General features: G+C 39.7%; 1 protein-coding gene across 6 annotated transcripts; it reads left to right on the forward strand.

The window, feature by feature from the left end:
• The first annotated feature begins 144 nt into the window (after positions 1–144).
• Positions 145–18,478, forward strand: LOC101160440 (ATP-citrate synthase). 6 transcript variants are annotated; one of them, XM_023949193.1, is made up of 30 exons: positions 145–304; positions 2,716–2,894; positions 3,816–3,938; positions 4,793–4,855; positions 5,120–5,310; positions 5,759–5,838; positions 5,926–6,056; positions 6,184–6,302; positions 6,548–6,684; positions 6,765–6,826; positions 7,150–7,267; positions 7,486–7,640; positions 9,141–9,234; positions 9,453–9,509; positions 9,811–9,849; positions 11,790–11,931; positions 12,028–12,196; positions 13,176–13,280; positions 13,372–13,568; positions 13,661–13,742; positions 13,828–13,938; positions 14,006–14,133; positions 14,223–14,316; positions 14,400–14,554; positions 14,631–14,781; positions 15,868–16,011; positions 16,136–16,249; positions 16,699–16,781; positions 17,180–17,256; positions 17,333–18,478. In XM_023949193.1, the coding sequence occupies exons 2-30, from the start codon at positions 2,736–2,738 to the stop codon at positions 17,425–17,427; spliced, it is 3,375 nt and encodes a 1,124-aa protein (XP_023804961.1). In that variant the 5' UTR covers positions 145–304; positions 2,716–2,735; the 3' UTR covers positions 17,428–18,478. The 6 variants fall into 6 exon arrangements, with proteins under 6 accessions (XP_023804961.1, XP_023804962.1, XP_023804963.1 ...); XM_023949194.1 differs by having other exon boundaries at positions 9,811–9,840; XM_023949195.1 differs by lacking the exon at positions 9,811–9,849.
• The last annotated feature ends 935 nt before the right edge of the window (positions 18,479–19,413 follow it).

Genomic DNA, 19,413 nt, shown 5'->3' on the forward strand with positions numbered 1-19,413 from the left:
GTTAGTCGAAAATAATTAAAACTGTCTTTCAAATAACAAGGAAGAAAACAAAAAACAAAAAAAAAGCTACCTCGAGATTGACAGGTGGGTAGGCGGAACTGACGTTGTCACATGTTCAGGATCCAGCCAATCAGAGGGCAGCAGCGACGTGTAATCGGTCGCCAGACTATGGTGCGACAGGAGGAGAGAGACTGCCGAGGCGTTTGACAGAAAACCACTCCAGTATAAATCTTGTAACTCCTAAACCGTCCTATTTCTGGACACGGACGACCCTTTGCTTCAAGAAGGCGTTATCACTGACAAGGTAAACAATAATTTAAAGTTATTTTTTAACTAGGCCTTTTATCGACTTTCTGCTACAGCAGAGTTAGCTTCTGTCACAGGACTTCTGCTGGACAATCATTCATGAGAGATGCTCTCAGGTTTAATAGCAAACTCTTTGGAGGTGCAGAAAAAATGTAAACAAAAATGTACACATATATCATAATGTTTAATGTCAAAGAAGCGTTAGGCTGATATAGAGAAGTGTTTTATCGCGGCTAAAAGCAGGACGGTCCCTTCTGACAATTTTACTTATCTTCAGCAACTTTATTTTTAGAACTAAACCCGGTCAAATTCACTTTTTGTTTTATACATACAGGAAAAACTTGTAGCGTGTGTTAAACCTCTCTTGCTAAGCTAATAAGTTTGCGGAGTGGGTGTGGTTGGAGACACAGAGGTTCATTCATACGCGCGTGCCAGGCTAACACAAATGATGCAGCTAGCAAGGTAGTTGGCACCGAAGAAGCGTCAAAACTCCCCACGAGTTTGTCATAGAAGAGCCCGGTTTGGTCCACTTCTGAGATACTGCTGCCCCCCAAAGCTAGATTCCTTCCCGGACAGTTACTCAAATTTAACGGCTTAGTTTAGTAGACAATAGATTTGTGGATTATGTCGTTGCTAAGTACCGAGACTTGTCTCCTCTGGAAGACCACTGACAGGATAGTCTGCATGTATTGTCAAATACTTCTGAATTCAGGTCAAAAATGTTTATATAAGGGCAAAATAAACCTCAATAAAGTGTTATCTCTTAAACAGAGGCAGGTGGTTGAGCTGGCGAGTCATAAAGGTGATTGCTGAGCTTTGGAGTTGCAACCTAATAAGCATCCAGCCAAAACCAATAGGATCCCAATGCATGTAGTTGATCATGAGGCAAGGCTCACTGAGCAGGTCTGGTCACGGTGGAAACAGGAATAACAAGGAAGTCTGTAAAAACCTGTTTTGATGTAGAATTTATTTTTTTGCTATGCCTATACTGCAGGACAAACAGCCACGTTGAAAGTGCTTTTTTTGTGTGTGGGACAAAGGAATTAGTTGGGACTAGGAGGGTTAGTATTGGTTTTTATACTAACTTTTGCAGAATGGGTTGTTGCCTTGTTTGCTTAAATGTTTTTTTATATTTATATGTATGATGGATTGTGTGGGTTCCTTTTGCATCATATTCCCAAACTGCATAATATTGGCACCTCTATTATATTGTGGTGGCATTAATTTTATAGGTCCAAACTATAGCAATAAAAAAAAATTTGTAGTATTTTTGCTTAACGCTCAAGTAGTGGTGCTGTAAAATACCTAACATTGGATGAAAGTTGGTCTTCTTTCTTGCATTTTGGGGTTGTTTGTTTCTAACAAACAGTTTGGCGTATTCTCAACTGATGACACTTGGATTTTTATACCTAAAAAAGGTTGACCAGTAGTGATGCAACAATTCCTTTTCCACACAATTCAGTTGAAACCTCACAGTCATGTTTGGCTCGATTTGTGTTACAAAACGACAACTGAAAGGCAAAAATTTTAGAAAAATATGTTTTTAGATTTGCCAATTGCAAGTAACAACGAAGAAGCCTTTATACATGGTACAATCCGATACAGGGACTGCTCTCTTTAAAGTGGGCAGACCATACAGAAAAATAAATAGAATAAAAGGCAGATTAAAAACAAGAGAAACAATCAAACAAATGTGCAAGGAATGGACAAGAATTCAGGTGGCTTGGCACCTTTTGAGAAGAAACGATCCCAGAGTCTGTCTGTTCTGGATCTTCTAATGTAATAAAACAATAAATCATTTTAAAAGGCAGAACAACAGGTGTGTTTGACACTTTCAATGTAAACATAGGCAAACATATGCACTAGGGATCCAGTTCAATGGTGTAACATACTGAGAATTGTGGCATCTCTTCCCAATTTAGTGAAGATTCAGATAATCAGATTTTCTGTTTTCTTTCTATTTGAAGTTTAGCAGTTTAACCTGCTGCGCTTGGGTGTTTTTTTTCTAATTGTAGCTTGTCAAATATTTCAGGAGATAACGGTTTCTCTACAACTCTTAATTGACTTTAGGTACCACGTCTGGGATGTATTTTTATTTAATTAATTTTGTATAAAACTAATTTTAGTTTGTAGAAGATGTTTATTCACACAGTAAAACAAAGTGCTATAAAAAAGAATCATGAAAAAAAGTCTCTTTTGTCAACTTCCTTCAAACCCTGACCCTCTTCAGACCTGGCGTCCACATTTTGGATTATTTGACCACAGTAGTTAATTCTTCTTAACTGGGGCTATGTGACAACATGTGTAGAGGGTTTGTTCCAATATTAGCTCAGATCTTAAGAGGTTAAAGTAAAATATATACATATTATTACTATAAAAATATAACGACCATGGTGACTTCTCTCCCAGGTACTGTCCTCAGCGCTGCGATGTCTGCAAAAGCCATATCGGAACAGACGGGGAAAGAGTTTCTATACAAGCACATCAACACCTCGGCAGCTGTGCAGAACCGCTTTCGCTATGCGACTGTAACTGCTGAGACAGACTGGGACCGCCTCACTCAGGAGCACCAATGGCTGCTGACCCAAGTAAGACTGTCTCGCAAGTTTAGAATAACCTTGACCACCACCCCCACACCCCACCCCCACTCCACATCTGATAAATCACAAGGCTTAATAACTCTGCGTGCACAGTGTTGAGGTCATCAACTCAGCTGTGCATATATGCTTTTTGCAAACGTGCATTGCATTAGATTTTGTTTCTGAAACCTGAATTGTACAACGGAGTACTATGACCACCGGAAAAGACAAAAGTTGAGAATAAAGTAGAAAAATTATGAGAGTCAAAATTTTACAACAATAAAGTTGTAAAATTATGAGAATTCTATGAAAATGAAGTTGGACATTTATGTTTGAAAAAGTTGTAATTTTACAAAGAAAAGTTTTGTTTTTTGTGCAAATAAACTGTTTAGTGTTTCAACAAAGATATTTGAACATAACTTGTTAAATTCATGTTGCAGGACATCACGCTGGTCCTTCTCTGACTTTATGAAATTTTACTTTTATTTTTGAAAAAGAATGAGTTACAACCTATGAGTTACATTTTTTAAATAATTGATTCTATTGTGATATTTTACAATGTGATATCTAATAATATCTAATGATATAATATGATATTGAATTTATTGAATGGATTTTTTTACTCTTGTAAAATGTTAATTTTCTGAAAATGCTGAGATGTATATACCGGTATTTATTTTTTCATAACTTTATGACTTGTCTCATAAAATTTTGACCTTTTTTTCATAATTTAAAACTATATTTACGGAAAATTTTGACTTTTTCCTTATTTCTTTTATTCCCTGGAAATTTTGATTGGTTCCCCATTATTTTATGACTTTATTCTCACAATTTTATTCTTATACACTTATTTACTTTTCCCTTATGGTGTCCGTAATACTCTGTCTTTGAGTTTAAAGATCTGTTTTTGTGTGTGTGTTTTGTATTCAGCGGCTGGTGGTGAAGCCAGATCAGCTGATCAAGCGGCGTGGGAAGCTCGGCCTTGTTGGCATCAACCTGGACCTGCAGGGGGTCAAAGACTGGGTCAAATCTCACCTTATGAAAGACACCACTGTGAGTCGAAAGAAAGAAAGACATATTTTATTAGTATTATCTAGGAGTCATGCTCGAAATGAACTGGGAGGATAAAAAGGCAAAGTCTAGTCCAGCTGTTGATACGTGAGAAGTGGGTTATACCAACAGAAGGTTGTTGGATCCATCACACAGCTGTACAAAGACAAAAAAAAAAGACACTCCCTTTAATACAGTGCTGTCCTCGGTCTCAGATTAAAGCAAAAGAAAAGTGAGAAAACATTTCTAATCAAAAAACACATAAAGGGTTCAGTGGACAGCCTCTTTTTTTGGAAAATCCAGAAATAATGAAGCATTTTTCTAGCGGTTTACTCAATCATGCACCACTCTATTTGAAATAATTGTAGTGTTTTGTTAAAATGAATGGAGAGGGAGCCCCTCCAGCTCCACCGTATGGGTTAGTGTGGCAACATGCTGCCGGCTCATGTTTTGATCTGCCAGGTCAGAGGGCGAGTTATTCTGGGCCTCAGTAAATGGTCAACATGAGGAGCAGAACTTCGTACAGACGTAGTTTACTGAATATGAAATTTACATCACAATGTAAGTGATGGCTTGTATACCTGTATATGATCACCTGCTATATGTATTTGAAATAAAAACTATATAATATTCTGGTTTAGGTTGTTTAAATTGCTGACATGTTTTGCAGGAATTATATTAGTGCAAATATGTGTAAAAACACTGGAATTTTTAGAAGAAATCAGCAAGTTCCACCTGTTTTTCCATTACTGTGAAAATGTGTTGCATGGTAAAAGTGAAATTAAAAGTTTACAAATGTAAAAAGTAGTTTTCTGCCTAAATAAAAGGTGTTACTAACTAAATTTTGTCTTCACCAGGTGGGAAGGGCTAAAGGTGTCCTGAAGAACTTTCTCATTGAGCCTTTTGTGCCACATAAACAGGTAATGGATCCATTTGACAAAGACAACAAAACACTTTGAGTATTTTTAGAAGCTCCAATCATAGTAGAACAGTGATAGATCCAGTAAATCTTTGTTTTTAGTTTTTATCCTACTAATTTAGTAATAATAAAAAGCATCTTGCATATAAATGTAAGGATATGTTCAAGTTTAAATTTTTGTCTTTTGAAGAAATCTTTTGTCCTCCTTTACCCTTAATGTCACACCATCTGCAAAAATGCCTGTTTTCCTCATTTGCATCTTCAGGAGGAGGAGTTTTACGTGTGCATTTACGCCGTGCGCGAGGGCGACATCGTGCTTTTCCACCATGAGGGAGGAGTGGAAGTGGGTGACGTGGACGCCAAGGCGCAGAAGCTAACGGTTGCAGTGAATGAGAAGATCAGTGAGGAGCAGGTCAAAGAGCAGCTCCTCTCCTATGTTCCTGAAGACAAGAAGGGGTAGGAAGTTGTGGAAAAAGCTTGTGTTGATTAAACTGTAGTCTTTGTCAATAATAGCTAGCCCCTCTTGATCCGCTGTAACTCCGCCCCTGACACAGTAGGAAAAAACACAGAAGAATTTTATTTATATAATTGGAAATAGTCAGGCATGAAGGGGTTAAATCCACATTGTTGTCTCTTTTCAAAATTCATTTTCTTAACAATTTTGTGTATGTTTATACACATTTTTATCCAAAAAGGACTTCAGCCTGTCCTGTTCTTATGCTAGATAAATATCTTCAGGAGCTTCATAAATTCTTTGATTTAAAAAAAAAAAAATTAAAGGGCCTATCTTGTTCAAAATCAACTTTTTTGAGCTCGTAAGAAAAAAGCTTTAAGCCTGAAAAAATACAATAAGTCTACATCCATTGAGTTAATTTGGATTTGTTTTCTCTTTTCCTCTTTGAAGAGTGTTGGCCAGTTTTATTGTTGGACTCTTCAATTTGTATGAAGACCTTTACTTCACCTACCTGGAGATCAACCCGCTCGGTAATTCTTTTATTCCCTATAAAGCTCAGCTCGTGTTGGTCACAGAATATAAATGATCTGCCTTTTTTTCATCTCCATTGTAACCAGTCGTCACTACGGATGGAGTGTACGTCCTCGACATGGCAGCAAAAATAGATGCCACCGCAGATTTCATTTGCAAGTCCAAGTGGGGTGATGTGGAGTTTCCCCCTCCGTTTGGCAGAGAGGCATACCCGGAGGTGGGGCCCTTTTTATTACAAACGTCATAGTAACTTTAGTGCTATCAAGCTTTTGGCTTTTATTGTTCAAATCTGCCATTTTTCACCTGTGTGGGGTATACTTATTGCCACGTTTCCTGGTCGTTAGGAAGCCTACATAGCAGATCTGGATGCAAAGAGCGGTGCCAGTCTGAAGCTCACCCTGCTGAATCCACAAGGCCGGATCTGGACCATGGTGGCCGGAGGAGGAGCATCAGTGGTTTACAGGTGATTTCTTCTTACGTGACTCAAATGAAATTTATTACACCCCGTTATAATACTGACGTGTGACAGATTGTGTGCTTCCTTATGACTTGATCATTTTACAGCCCACCAGGGTTTAGTGACTGTCCCTTCTTCAAAAAAGAAAATGCAGGAAACACCCTAAATGTTTTTCCGGTTACAAAATAGAAAGAAGAAAAAAGCGGCCTGAGTCAGACGCTATTTGACTTTTGATCCCCTCTCCTCATCAGTGACACCATCTGCGATCTGGGTGGGGTGGATGAGCTGGCCAATTATGGAGAGTACTCCGGAGCACCCAGTGAACAGCAGACCTATGACTACGCAAAAACCATCCTCTCTCTCATGACTCGGGAGAAACACCCTCAAGGTGACTTAAAAAGGAAATGTCTAAATGCCTTTTTATTGTTGTTGTTGTTTTAGTCTTTAACTATTTATTTCCTTCTGAAGGGAAAGTGTTGATCATTGGAGGGAGTATTGCAAACTTCACAAACGTTGCAGCCACATTTAAGGTGACTTTTTTTATGTTCTGAAATAAATGTTATAAATGTCACTTTTTTAGGTTTTCAGATAAATGGAAAAACAGGTAAAATCCTGAGTTGGTTCAACCTTTTTTCTTATTTCTTTGTGAATCAATATTTTTGCTCAAATCATCTTTTAAAGGATCTTATTTAAGAACATTCACATTTGTTCCATATTTTTGCTGTGTAAACGATATAACGAGATTTTGGTAGTTTTAAAAAAAACTACAAAATGTGCTTTGATACTCTTCAGTTCACATGATGGAGATTTTTATTTAACAGTTTATATTTTTGCACATCTGTTTCCTTTTCAGGGCATTGTCAGGGCCATTAAAGATAATCAGGAGCCTCTGAAAGAGCATGAGGTGAAAATATTTGTTCGACGTGGTGGACCCAACTACCAGGAGGGCCTAAGAGTGATGGGGGAAGTGGGTGAGTTGCTCCTGAATTTAGGAATTTCCAATTTGCTGATTAAAACCCATGAATATATATTATATTATATTATATTATATTATATTATATTATATTATATTATATTATATTATATTATATTATATTATATTATATTATATTATATTATATTATATTATATTATATTATATACATTTTTTAAATAATTTAACCCTTTTCTCTCATTTTCTTCAATGAAGGGAAGACGACGGGCATTCCAATCCATGTGTTTGGAACAGAGACCCACATGACCGCCATCGTTGGGATGGCTATGGGACATAGGCCCATCCCGAACTTGCCTCCTATGGCTGCTCACACCGCCAACTTCCTGCTCAATGCTAGCAACAACACTGTGGTATTCCTCTTTTCATTTTATCAAAAGTGTTTCCCTCATTTCAGAGGACTCAATATACAAAATGTTTTAATTACATTATTTCCAACATGCAAATGCCAGAAGTGGAAGAAAAAGAAAATTCTTAATAACACAGCTAATCAACAATAACAAAATAGTAATAATAACAATTAAAGCCACAATCTCACTTAGTGGCTGTGGCTACACCCGCATTACTCTCCCCTTACTCTCCCAAGACATGCTAGTCAGAACTGGGGAAAAAAAGGGTTCTGTTAGTTTTATCTCCATAGCAACCATTTTATTTTTTCGGGCGCGTGGAGATGACGAACAGGTCTTGGTGATTTTAAGAAGAATCTGCAAAAGTAATTTGTTAGTATCATACTGTATGTCATATCGTTTCGTTAAGCTTAAGCCAAGGATTCATGTATCTTTATTTTATCTTATCTATTCAACTTTTCACATTCCGGTGAAAAATGTGCGAGGAACAGAGGGCGGCCACTTTTGTGCGCTCTTGACACTAATGCTGTTCAAAATCTACAACTTCTAGTTCCAAATTCTCCCAATACGGCAGCCTCATAAAAGTCCACACAACTTTGGTTGTGGTTATAGAATTAACCTGGTGGCGTGTTTACATTTCGGGAAGATTGCTCGAACAAAACTTGTCTGTAGTCGTATTGTATGAAAATGTAAGAATCACCAATGATTTCCTTTTATTTTTGTTTCTTGGTTTTGAACTATTTTTAACCCCCAAAAGATATTTTGGCTCCATTCCTTTTTTTGACAGTTTCTCAAATGAGATTATTAAAAATGTTTACATTTCGGCTTATGGTGACCTCTTTTTCTTTTTCTTTTTTAAGTTTATTGAACTTATTATTTGCTAAGATGACAAAAGTTTGATCTCTCATACACACTGCGGGCAGTTTCAATATTTGTTTTAGATTAAACTGAGAAGTCCAGATCGTTTGTTTTCTGGCTCATTTGTGTGAACATGGTTTAATGGGCTGGATGTGGCCTGTTGTGCTGAGTTTCATGGCCTCATTTGACCAAATGTGGTCTTTGGTCATCATTTACTATCAGTATTTGTTTTCATGCATTCGTTCTTTGGGCGACAGTCAGGTGGATGAGCGGGTCGTCCAATGATCGAAGGGTTGGCGGTTCGATCCCCGCTCCCACCAGCCAAAATGTCGTTGTGTCCTTGGGCAAGACACTTCACCCTCCTTGCCTCCAGTGTGGCTCCACTGGTGTGTGAATGCGCATAAATGATCCTGGTGATGGTCAGAGGGGCCGTAGGCGCGAACTGGCAGCCACGCCTCTGTCAGTCTGCCCCAGAGCAGCTGTGGCTACAACCGTAGCTTACCATCACCAAGTATGAATGAGGAGTGAATGAATAATGGACATAATGTAAGCGCTTTGGGTGTCTTGAAAAGCGCAGATAAATCCTATCCATTATTATTATTATTATTATTTGCACAACTCCAACTCTGAAAATAATTTGTTCATCAGACTCCGGCTAACACAAGAACTGCTTCCTTCTCCGAGCCCAAGACGCCCAACGATGTGAGCCCTGCAAAAAAGTCCAAAGCAGGTCTTCCAGCAGGTAATGAAATTCAACCCTCCTTTCAAGCTACTTTACAGGTTTTACTTACACATTTCTGCATTTTCATTTTTTTTCCTTTTCTTGCTTTTGTCTTCTCTTCTGCTCTGACACCTGGGCTCCCCCCCTTATACATTTATTTGTTTTTTTCTCCATTTTCTGTACTAATTTTACTCAAACTGTTGACTCACTTGCGACTCTTTCACGCTTGTTTTTCTAAGACCATCTTCATTCTATCCTGTGGCCTCTGAAGAATGTGGTCACAGGAGATTGGAAAGGTAAGTGATAGGTGTGCCACCCTCTGCTTCCGTCTCCTTCACTGGCTTGCCTCTTTTTGAACTCCTGGCCTTCAAATTGGGGAAAAAAACTGTACGAGTGACACTTGTGTTTTCAGACTTACAAACTAAAGGCATGCTGGGAAGCTATTTGATTTTCCATGCTCTTTTCTCTGCAGTGGTTGTTTGTGTTTGAGTGTTCAGTGAATGCAGGAAATGTGTCCAAAAGCCAGACTCATTTGTCTTTTTTTTTCTTTGTTTGCTCCTTCTGCCTTAATTTCTGTTCCATCCTATGTTGTCACAGAAGCCCAAGCCTCTTCTAGCTGCAGCGGAGGTATGGAAGGTGTGAAAAACCTGGCCTGACCTCTCCACCCTCTGTTCCCTTTTTCAGCTAACCTCTGGTTTTAAAACATTCATACTCTGTCCTCCTTACTCGCTTTCAGGGGATCGGCTTTCCTTTCCCTGACACTGACCTGCTGATCAGGCATTTTCCCGCTTGTTTTCAAAAGAGTCTCAACTTATGTAAAGGACTTCCTGAGAAACCAATAACAAGCACTTCATGTGGATTTTCAGTCAAGTCAGCTTAATCCTAAAGCTCTCAGTTAAAGGAATCATTTTTTGGATGAAAAAAGTAAAATACCTTTTAACTAGAAAAGTGGTTGAGCTGCTTTTACAACTTGTTTTGGTCGTGAAACCAAAAGAATGGTCTGTTAGGTGTGACTAACTCAACTTAATCCAATGTCCAACCTTCTTTTGTGTCTGGATTCAGATAACATGAAAAGTGAGAACATGTCCAACATTTTGGATGAATTCATAAGAGAAAAAAAGTGAAATAGATAAAAACACTTGGAATAGACAACTCCTCTCTCTGTCTGCCAGAGAACTTCATCCATCGACCCCTCAGAGTTTGACCCTTTTGTCGCCGTGTGGCTCTACGACGATGGCAGCCCCCACCCCCCCAGCATCCCAACCCAAACCTCCTTAAACCCTTCCTTCGTGAGCTTTGCCCACATTCACTTGCATAAATAGTAACACACCATTTATTGTGACATTTTTTTCATAAATGACAACTTCTACAATCAAGAAAACTGTAGAAACACCTTCTCTAAGGAAAAGGGGGTTTTGCATTTGATAAATGGACATTTTTAAATGTAATCAATACTAATTATCAGTTGAAAAAGATCTGATCCATAACCTATTTGAACATAAAACAGGGAACGGCTATTTTTTCTAATTTGGCACAGGTGCTGCTGAATGAGACCTGAAGTGTTTGTCTCTAAGGTCTCAGATGTGTCGTCACTCAGGTGTGCTTCACTACTTTAAGATAGTTTTGGATCAGAAAGTCTTTCAAAGGCTAGTTTTCTGTCCCAAAGAGAGGCGACACGTGTGAATTACAGACTTAAAAGACTCACTCCGTTCATCTTTGGATCTATCTTCAAAGCGTCCCCAATGGTCTTTTAATTATGATAATGTTTGTTTTTTAGCCAAAATTAAAAACAAAGCAACAACAAAAAAAACTGTTTTTTTCTGGGATATAGTTCCTGAAGAGCGGAATTCACCTGGGTTGTGGGTGGGACCGTTGGAATGGAGCAACCCCGCCCACTTTTCCCATCACCCATAACTGAGACCGCTCCATATACACGCTCTCCCGCTAGTTTACAGCCCCTCACACCCCCAGCCTAACATTAGACATACAATGGAAATGGCAAGCAGTATAGGAGCTATCCAGCATACAGTTTAGATCCAGATTCCAGCTCGGATGAGGAAAACAAAGACTTGCACAGAACTATTTGTCTACAAGTGGACGCATCAGAATGGAGCGGAGCAGTGAGGCTTGTGGCAGCCCAGTTCAAACGGCAATTTTTTTATTACTTCTGATTTACAACACTTTAAATAAATACTGCAATTTTAAGCTAAATCTTCTTAACATCTGTCCACCAACAGCAAAATATGCTGCAAGAACATGTTAATAAACAGCAAAAACAAGATTTTCATCAAAGTATTTAAAAATATATCCCAATCTGCATTTGTCAGCCCATAAGAATGTTTAATAAATTGTGCTTTGACAAAGCTTGTGATAGAAATAGTATGTATCATGTTTTAAGTAAATTTGTTAAATTGCAACGTTTGGATGAGCCGTCTTCCTTCTGTGTTTCTCTGTACGCTCTTCCTCTTAGTATTCCCGTTCCCTCTTTCCCAACATTCATGTGCATCTGTGCCGAGCTTTATTGTGTCTTTCTGTCCTCGCTCACATTTTGTCTTTTGGACTTTTTGTTCCACCAGCCAAGGCAACCACACTGTTCAGCAAGCACACCAAGGCCATCGTCTGGGGCATGCAGACCCGCGCCGTGCAGGGCATGCTGGATTTTGACTACGTCTGCTCTCGGGAGGAACCCTCTGTGGCTGCTATGGTGTACCCTTTCACGTAGGTTATCATTCAACTACAGGGACTGATGCCCAACTTTGTGAACACCTTTCAGAACAAATATGTAAGAACTTTCTCTCATTTTCCTGCTGCTAGTGGAGATCACAAGCAGAAGTTCTATTGGGGTCACAAAGAGATCCTCCTGCCAGTCTACAAAAACATGGCGGATGCCATGAAGAAGCACCCACAGGTGGACGTCATGATCAGCTTTGCTTCGCTGCGCTCGGCCTTCGACAGCACAGTGGAGGCTATGCAGTATCCACAGGTACCGATATGTGCAACAAAAAGGATTTCAGTGGGCTGTGTGCACGCTACTACCATGTTTGATGTAAGGCCGCTCAGACATTTCCTCGTTGGAGAGTCAATAGTGGAATGGTGTTGTTAACATGAAAATTGCTGAGTCTTTAAAGTTTACCAGATGTTTTCTGGAGCTACCTAAAGTCACAATAAAGGAAATCTGGCTTTAGAAGGACATCAGGTGGGCATAAGTTACAAAACCTGTGTTACGGACATGTTATTGCAGTGTTCAGGTCAGCCACAGTAATGTAAACAAACGCGTCTAGACTCCGACTTAGCATGTACCAATGTCTCATTAAAAAAAATACAGTCTTTGAAAAATCACAGACACACTACAAATTAGGGGTCTTATGATTAATCAACTATCCAACCTGATTGATCTATCTGAGGCAGAATCGAACTTAATCGATCTATACGATTGGGGGGGACGACGACACATGCTTACACACAGCAATTCGCACACTTCCAAGACTGTTCTGTTTAATTTTGCCACCGTTAGAAGTTAGCACACTGTGCTAATGCTAATTGCTAATCGTTTCTGTATTGCAGAACACTCGCAACTTAACTTTTTCAAAACCTGATGTCATCATCAGAGGAAGCAAAGCAAACTTGTTGCTGATGCCGTCTCCTCCATTTGACTCCAGAGCCTTGCTAGTTCAGAGCCCAGATCTTCATTTTCGCTCAGGCTAAATCCAGGGAAGCCAGCTCGGTTGTGCTGTCATCTCATTTTATTTAGAGGCAAATGTTGTCTGTGTCATTGTGTAAACACACAGCGAAGAAACTTAGAAAGCAAAAAATAAAAATAAATCAATGAATACTCCTTTTCTGCAGTTGATTGCAAGCAGGAGTAACTCAGCAGTCTTGCTTTTACCTTGAAATATGTCAGTTTCGTGCATTTATAGCAAATCAGCACAAATCTATTCTGAATGATTTGTTTCTTTATTTAGATCCACACCATTGCTATCATAGCTGAGGGCATTCCCGAGGCTCATACCAGGAAGATGATCAAGATGGCCGACGAGAAAGGAGTAACTATCATCGGTCCTGCCACGGTAAGGAGCTGCATCACACTGAATCCTCTTACTGAGCTGGGTTTGTAAGGGTGACGTCCCGCCTTGAAACCTGTCCGGCGTGGCCTTGCAGGTTGGTGGCATCAAGCCGGGCTGTTTTAAGATCGGAAACACGGGTGGGATGCTGGACAACATTTTGGCGTCTAAACTGTACCGACCCGGAAGCGTGGCTTACGTGTCGCGATCTGGAGGCATGTCCAACGAGCTGAACAACATCATCTCACGCACTACAGACGGCGTCTACGAAGGTGTGGCCATTGGAGGTGACAGGTATACGGACAAGCAGTAATCCTGCTGAAAACCTTACCTTTTATATTATTTTTGCCTCTTGAAATCTATAAACTGTGCCTTTCTTGGTTAAGATATCCAGGCTCCACCTTTATGGACCATGTGCTGCGATACCAGGACACCCCAGGGATTAAGATGATTGTGGTGCTGGGAGAGGTGAAAATAAATCCACAAATATCTTTTATTAAATGTAATCATCATATGATTTCACCGTCTTAATCCCCTTTTCTCTATAAAACAGATTGGAGGGACTGATGAATACAAAATCTGCCAAGGCATCAAAGAGGGCCGGATTACCAAGCCTGTGGTGTGCTGGTGTATTGGAACCTGCGCCACCATGTTTGCTTCAGAGGTTCGTTGTGTTGGAGGCCCTCCTGCTGCTCCTTTTTGAGTGTTTCTAACTCTGTTCCTCCCTTCAGGTTCAGTTCGGTCATGCAGGAGCTTGTGCCAACCAGGCGTCCGAAACTGCAATGGCCAAGAACCAGGCTCTGAGGGACGCCGGTGCTTACGTGCCCAAGAGCTTCGATGAGCTGGGAGATCTCATCAGGTGGGCAATTCCTCATATGATCAAAACACGAAGTCTATCTTGAAATATCCTCAGAATTTTTATCTGGTCGTTCTCTTAATATCTGACAGAACCGTTTATGATGAACTGGTGGCCAACGGTACCATCGTTCCAGCCCAGGAGGTTCCTCCACCTACAGTACCCATGGATTATTCCTGGGCTAGGGTAAGAACGGATCAATTCTTACTACTGAGTGTTTATGGATAAAATCTGAAATGTTTGGGTATCTTCCCTGTGAATCTTTGAAGGAGTTGGGTCTGATTCGTAAACCCGCTTCATTCATGACGAGCATCTGTGATGAGCGAGGACAGGAGCTCATATACGCTGGCATGGCCATCACTGAGGTCTTCAAAGAGGAGATGGGTATAGGAGGAGTTCTGGGCTTGCTGTGGTTCCAGCGAAGGTCAGTAAGACTACTGGTAGCAGGATGTCAAGCTCTGAGGATCAAAGTAACATTTGTTTTTGCTGCCTTTGTGCAGGTTACCACGCTATGCCTGCCAATTCATCGAGATGTGTCTGATGGTGACGGCTGACCACGGGCCTGCCGTCTCTGGCGCTCACAACACCATCGTCTGTGCTCGCGCTGGCAAAGACCTGATCTCCAGCCTCACCTCCGGGCTGCTCACCATTGTCAGTACTGCTTATTAAATCTACATATAATGGTATAAGAGAACTGGACTGAGTGGCCCCTCCCACTGGCGTTCCAAAAGGAAGTAGCCGCTGGTTCCAAGAAGCCAAAAACCCGTAGACTTCTATTGAGAAATTAACTACTTTTATTCAGTCTAATTGTCAGAATAACCTTTCTTGCTCTGCAACCTTTTTTTAACATGTTAATTCTAATTTTTTCGTGATATTAAAATATAAACTTGCCAATCAGATGCCTGAATAGAAGTATGTGGTCTCATGTTAAACGTATGAAATGTTTGACTGATTTTGTGTAGCCTGCTTTTAAATTGCAGGGGTGTGGACTTCCAACAAGCTCACTCCTGATTAGCGAGAGTGGTTTCCATAGAAATGTTGACTCAGACCCACTTGGACCAATCAATGCTAACTGGCGATGTCTGGCTCCAACATGCCGCCATGTTTGTATTGCAAAGATAATGTTTTGGTTTTTTTTTTATTCAGAAAGTTTGCATGACATACAGTAAAGAACAATATACTGTAAATCAGTTTTTCAAATGTAAAAAAATGTATAAAAGTAACATGTTATTCTGTAGAGCTAGGATAGATGATGGTTTTATTGGCTTTTTTGTTGCTAATGGGGAAAAATTGTGTCTAAATAATTTGAGCAATTAATTCAAAGAAATGTATTGCTATATTTATTTTTATGAATATAATATTTTGATAATAAAATCAGGAGATTTATCAGAATCGTGCAAATAGCCTCTGAACATAATTGGTGAAACCAAACAGAAGTCTTGAAGAAACAGAGATAGATTTGAGTCGTGAAATGAGTACGGTAACTGAAATGACTTCATTTGGTTTGGGCCAGAATGAAGTAAGTCAATTTCTGCGGGTGATGTCACACTCACTGGGTCCAGTTCTCATATACAGTCAATGGAGAATATATAAACATATTCCTAGTGTCTAAACGACAGGACTCGGCTACTTTTGTTACTAGATGTCACAATTTCCTGTTAGCAGTCTCTGCTTTGTGCAGGCAGTCGCCTTAAAATTAAAAGAAACTTAGCTATATATGTCTGATCTGAAATACAGGGAGACCGCTTTGGAGGTGCTCTGGATGCTGCTGCAAAGCAGTTCAGCAAAGCGTTTGACAGCGGCATGCTGCCCATGGACTTCGTCAACAAGATGAAGAAGGATGGGAAGCTGATCATGGGCATTGGACACCGAGTCAAATCAGTAAGCATCCCTCAACTTTACACTGCAGGAATTGCTTTAAAATTAAAGGATGACTGTTTTTCCAGTAGGGGAACTAATGAAAACAAAGATGTGGAGTAAATTGTTCCTTTTTTTTAAATTTCAGATCAACAATCCAGACATGCGGGTGCAGATCCTGAAGGACTTTGTGAAGCAGCATTTCCCCTCCACACAGCTGTTGGACTACGCCCTTGATGTGGAGAAGATCACCACCTCCAAGGTACGTCAGCAAAGAGTGCAGCCAAACATGGACAAAGTGCAGGGACATGTGTGGTGGTAGCTCCTCCCACTCCGGCTGGGGCGTCAGGCTTATGAACACATTAAATTTGGCTGACACAAATTTGTCGTGCGATTTGCGCTCTGTGTGAACGCAGCTTTAGGAGGGGAGGGCGGTGCAGGGAACTTGTGCCCCGCCCAGCATGTTTTCTACGTCATATCACATACTCTTTCCAATTGAATTTTTTCATCTGCTGCTGATTTGCAGCGATTTGAATAAAGAAATACTCAAAAATGCCATTCTAAGCTTAATTTTCTTTAAATATGTGCTCTATCAGTAAAAGCAAAGGGACTTAGACACCATGGGACATTGAAAAGCTCTCTTTTTCAATGTTTTAGCTTATTTATTTTTCACACAAAGGGGTGAATACGTTCTCCTTTCCCGTTTTGCAGAAACCAAACCTGATCCTAAATGTAGACGGTTTTATTGGCGTTTCCTTTGTGGACCTGCTTCGAACATGCGGAGGCTTCACACGGTAAGAGAAGCAAACGCGCTTCTGGAGAGGGGGAAAAAAGAAAACATTCGCTTCACTTTTCCGTTTGCTTTTAAGGGGTTCTTTTTGTCATTGATGTCAAGAACTCCTAAAAGTAATGAGGAATTCTTCAGAAACAAACACTACAACTTCATTCAGTCTGATTTTTATTCTGTAAAAATGTCTACTGTTATAAAAGTGCAGATATCCTGTGTATTTGCAACAATTCTAACTGGGTTTTTTGGTTTTATAACAATCTTTTTACTGTTTACTTTAAACTACACTAATGAAAGACACTAAATAGTATAATTACAATTCTGTAAATTCAGATGTTTCCGTGTGTATTGCTTGGAGCACATTGTTCACCAGTGTTTCTCACATGACTGTTGAACCGGTTCCAGAGACGAGGCTGACGAGTTTGTGGAAATTGGCGCTCTGAATGGGATCTTTGTCCTTGGTCGTAGCATGGGCTTCATTGGTGAGTCCACCAGTCAAAACTCAAACTACTACATCAGAAGATGCAATGTTTAAAGTTTTTCTTTTTTTGCTTTCAGGACATTACCTGGACCAGAAAAGGCTGAAGCAGGGTCTCTACCGCCACCCATGGGACGACATCTCTTATGTGCTTCCTGAACACATGTCCATGTAAAGTCTAGCATGGCAGAACGGTGGCAGCATCGCCTGAACTGGACATGGTTAACTGAGGCACACGGTTGGAGGCGAACCGAAGGATAGTTTTCTGTCTAAAGTTACAGAGGAAAAAAGGGGAAGTCGATTTTTTTTAGGTGTAGTTTAAACGCGAACTGTTGAAAAACATAGAAATATAACTTATTTAGTGTTGAGTAAAGAGCCAAACCAATGCGGGAACTGCAGCATCGTGACGTAAGTTTGCCCAGATACCTTTATGTGTTTGAATGACAGCGGGATTCAAAAGCATATCCATCCTGTAACTGTCGGTAAAAATAAAAGAAGAAGCTCTTATTGTGAAATCTAGGCTCCACAGCAGTAGACTTTTGTATTACCTGCTGCTGAATATTAACAATGACTTACTATGAGCAACATTTGTTTGTTGTCACATGAAACTTCTTGACGTTTCTGGCTTTTTGTGCTAATCTTTAAGCATGTTTAGATCTATGTTTGAAGTTTTTTTTGTTTTTTTTAAGTCTTTTAGATTTTATTTGGAAATTTCTGACTTAAAGAAATGGTCTTCAGAGGGATTTAAACATTTTCCAAGTGGATTTTCAGAAATTTTACTTTATAAAAAAATGTATAATAATAAACTATGTCTTTGTGTCATGATTCTGGTTACACAAAACAGTTAATTCCATTGGAGGAGTCCTTTTGCTCAAAGTCATGCAAAATCATTTGTGTACTCTTTCTGGTTTTATTTTGTGAGGAAACAGAAGGAAATGCTTAATGAATGAGTTCTGTGAATCTTCTGTTGAGGGACCATGCAAGCAGTTTTGCTGTCCTCGTGGTTGTGTGTGTGTGGGGGTGGGGGTGGTATTGCACAATAAACAGACCAGGACAGTTGCATGACGAATTTTACCAGCTTTAACATAAATCATCACCACCATAACAGTTTGCACCTGCTCATGTAACGCCTGCTGTTTGATCTTTGTTTCGCTGTTTTTATTTAATTGTGAAAAAATGCTTTGTTTTTGTAAACGGCACAAAAATAAAGATTATTTTACTTTTCATTTTGTCTTATTTTTTTGTCTCTTCGGGAAATGTTCATTTGTGTTGAAATGTGCAGAAAGTGGTGATGAATGGGTGAGTGGAATGTGATTGAAAAAATATGCCTTTGTTTTTGCACAGTATATTTGCATTTTAGAAACAAACATTTTGTATGAAATATAGGGGGAAAGGATAACATTGTAGAAGGGATGCTGATTACTTAGAAGTGATTGGACTAAAGAAAATAAGAACTTTGTTGCACTATGGTCTAATAGTTGATTTTTCTTTTCCCTTTTTTGTTTTTGTACACATTCCGATGAAGATACGAAAAAAAACTTTTAAAAAATCTATACCTTATGTATCCTGTCATTTTATTTTGAAAGTTTAATCGAAACCGGTTATACGCATGCGCAGAACTGCCGGCCAAAAGAAAACGTTAAATTCTACTTTAAAAATACATTCAATGTTTTAAGGCGCATGGCGGTGGTTAGTTAAAAATGAATTGTTAATATCTATCCTCTTTGACCAAACAAAGAAGGTTACGTTTGAACGGAAGTGTATGCAGAACTAACGAGTAAGCCCTGGCTGCAGCCTGCAGAATGGGTCATCGTAGTGGAATGCTTTGATTGCAGAGGAATGTGAACACGCTGTGGAATGTTAGCCCCGCCCATGCTGAGCCCGTCTGCTGTGGAATGTTTACCCCGCCCACGTTGAGCCCGTGCCTTTGATTCACCTGCGTCAGTGCAGTTGTGATTGCAGGAAAGGGGAAGAATCAGTGGAGCACATTTTGTGTCATTGGTAATTGTATGAGGAAGGAAGAGAACAGAGGGGAGGAAAATTTGAATGGTGCAATGTCATACTCCAACACAATAGGTGGCGGTAATGCATTTCGTCGTTGTTGCCGGCCGCCATTTTAAATACAAGAAGAAGTCGACGAAGTCAGTGCTGTTTTTCTTCT

Source organism: Oryzias latipes, chromosome 19 (genome assembly GCF_002234675.1).
Source record: "Oryzias latipes chromosome 19, ASM223467v1".
NCBI lineage: Eukaryota > Metazoa > Chordata > Actinopteri > Beloniformes > Adrianichthyidae > Oryzias > Oryzias latipes.

What these genes read in the sequence shown, in the direction of transcription:
- LOC101160440 (XM_023949193.1), top strand. Translation starts at nt 2,736, where the DNA reads ATGTCTGCAAAAGCCATATCGGAACAGACGGGGAAAGAGTTTCTATAC. An exon ending in GCTATGGTGTACCCTTTCAC is followed by an intron (nt 11,932 to 12,027) that starts GTAGGTTATCAT and finishes TCCTGCTGCTAG; the next exon opens with TGGAGATCACAAGCAGAAGT. An exon ending in TCGTAGCATGGGCTTCATTG is followed by an intron (nt 17,257 to 17,332) that starts GTGAGTCCACCA and finishes TTTTGCTTTCAG; the next exon opens with GACATTACCTGGACCAGAAA.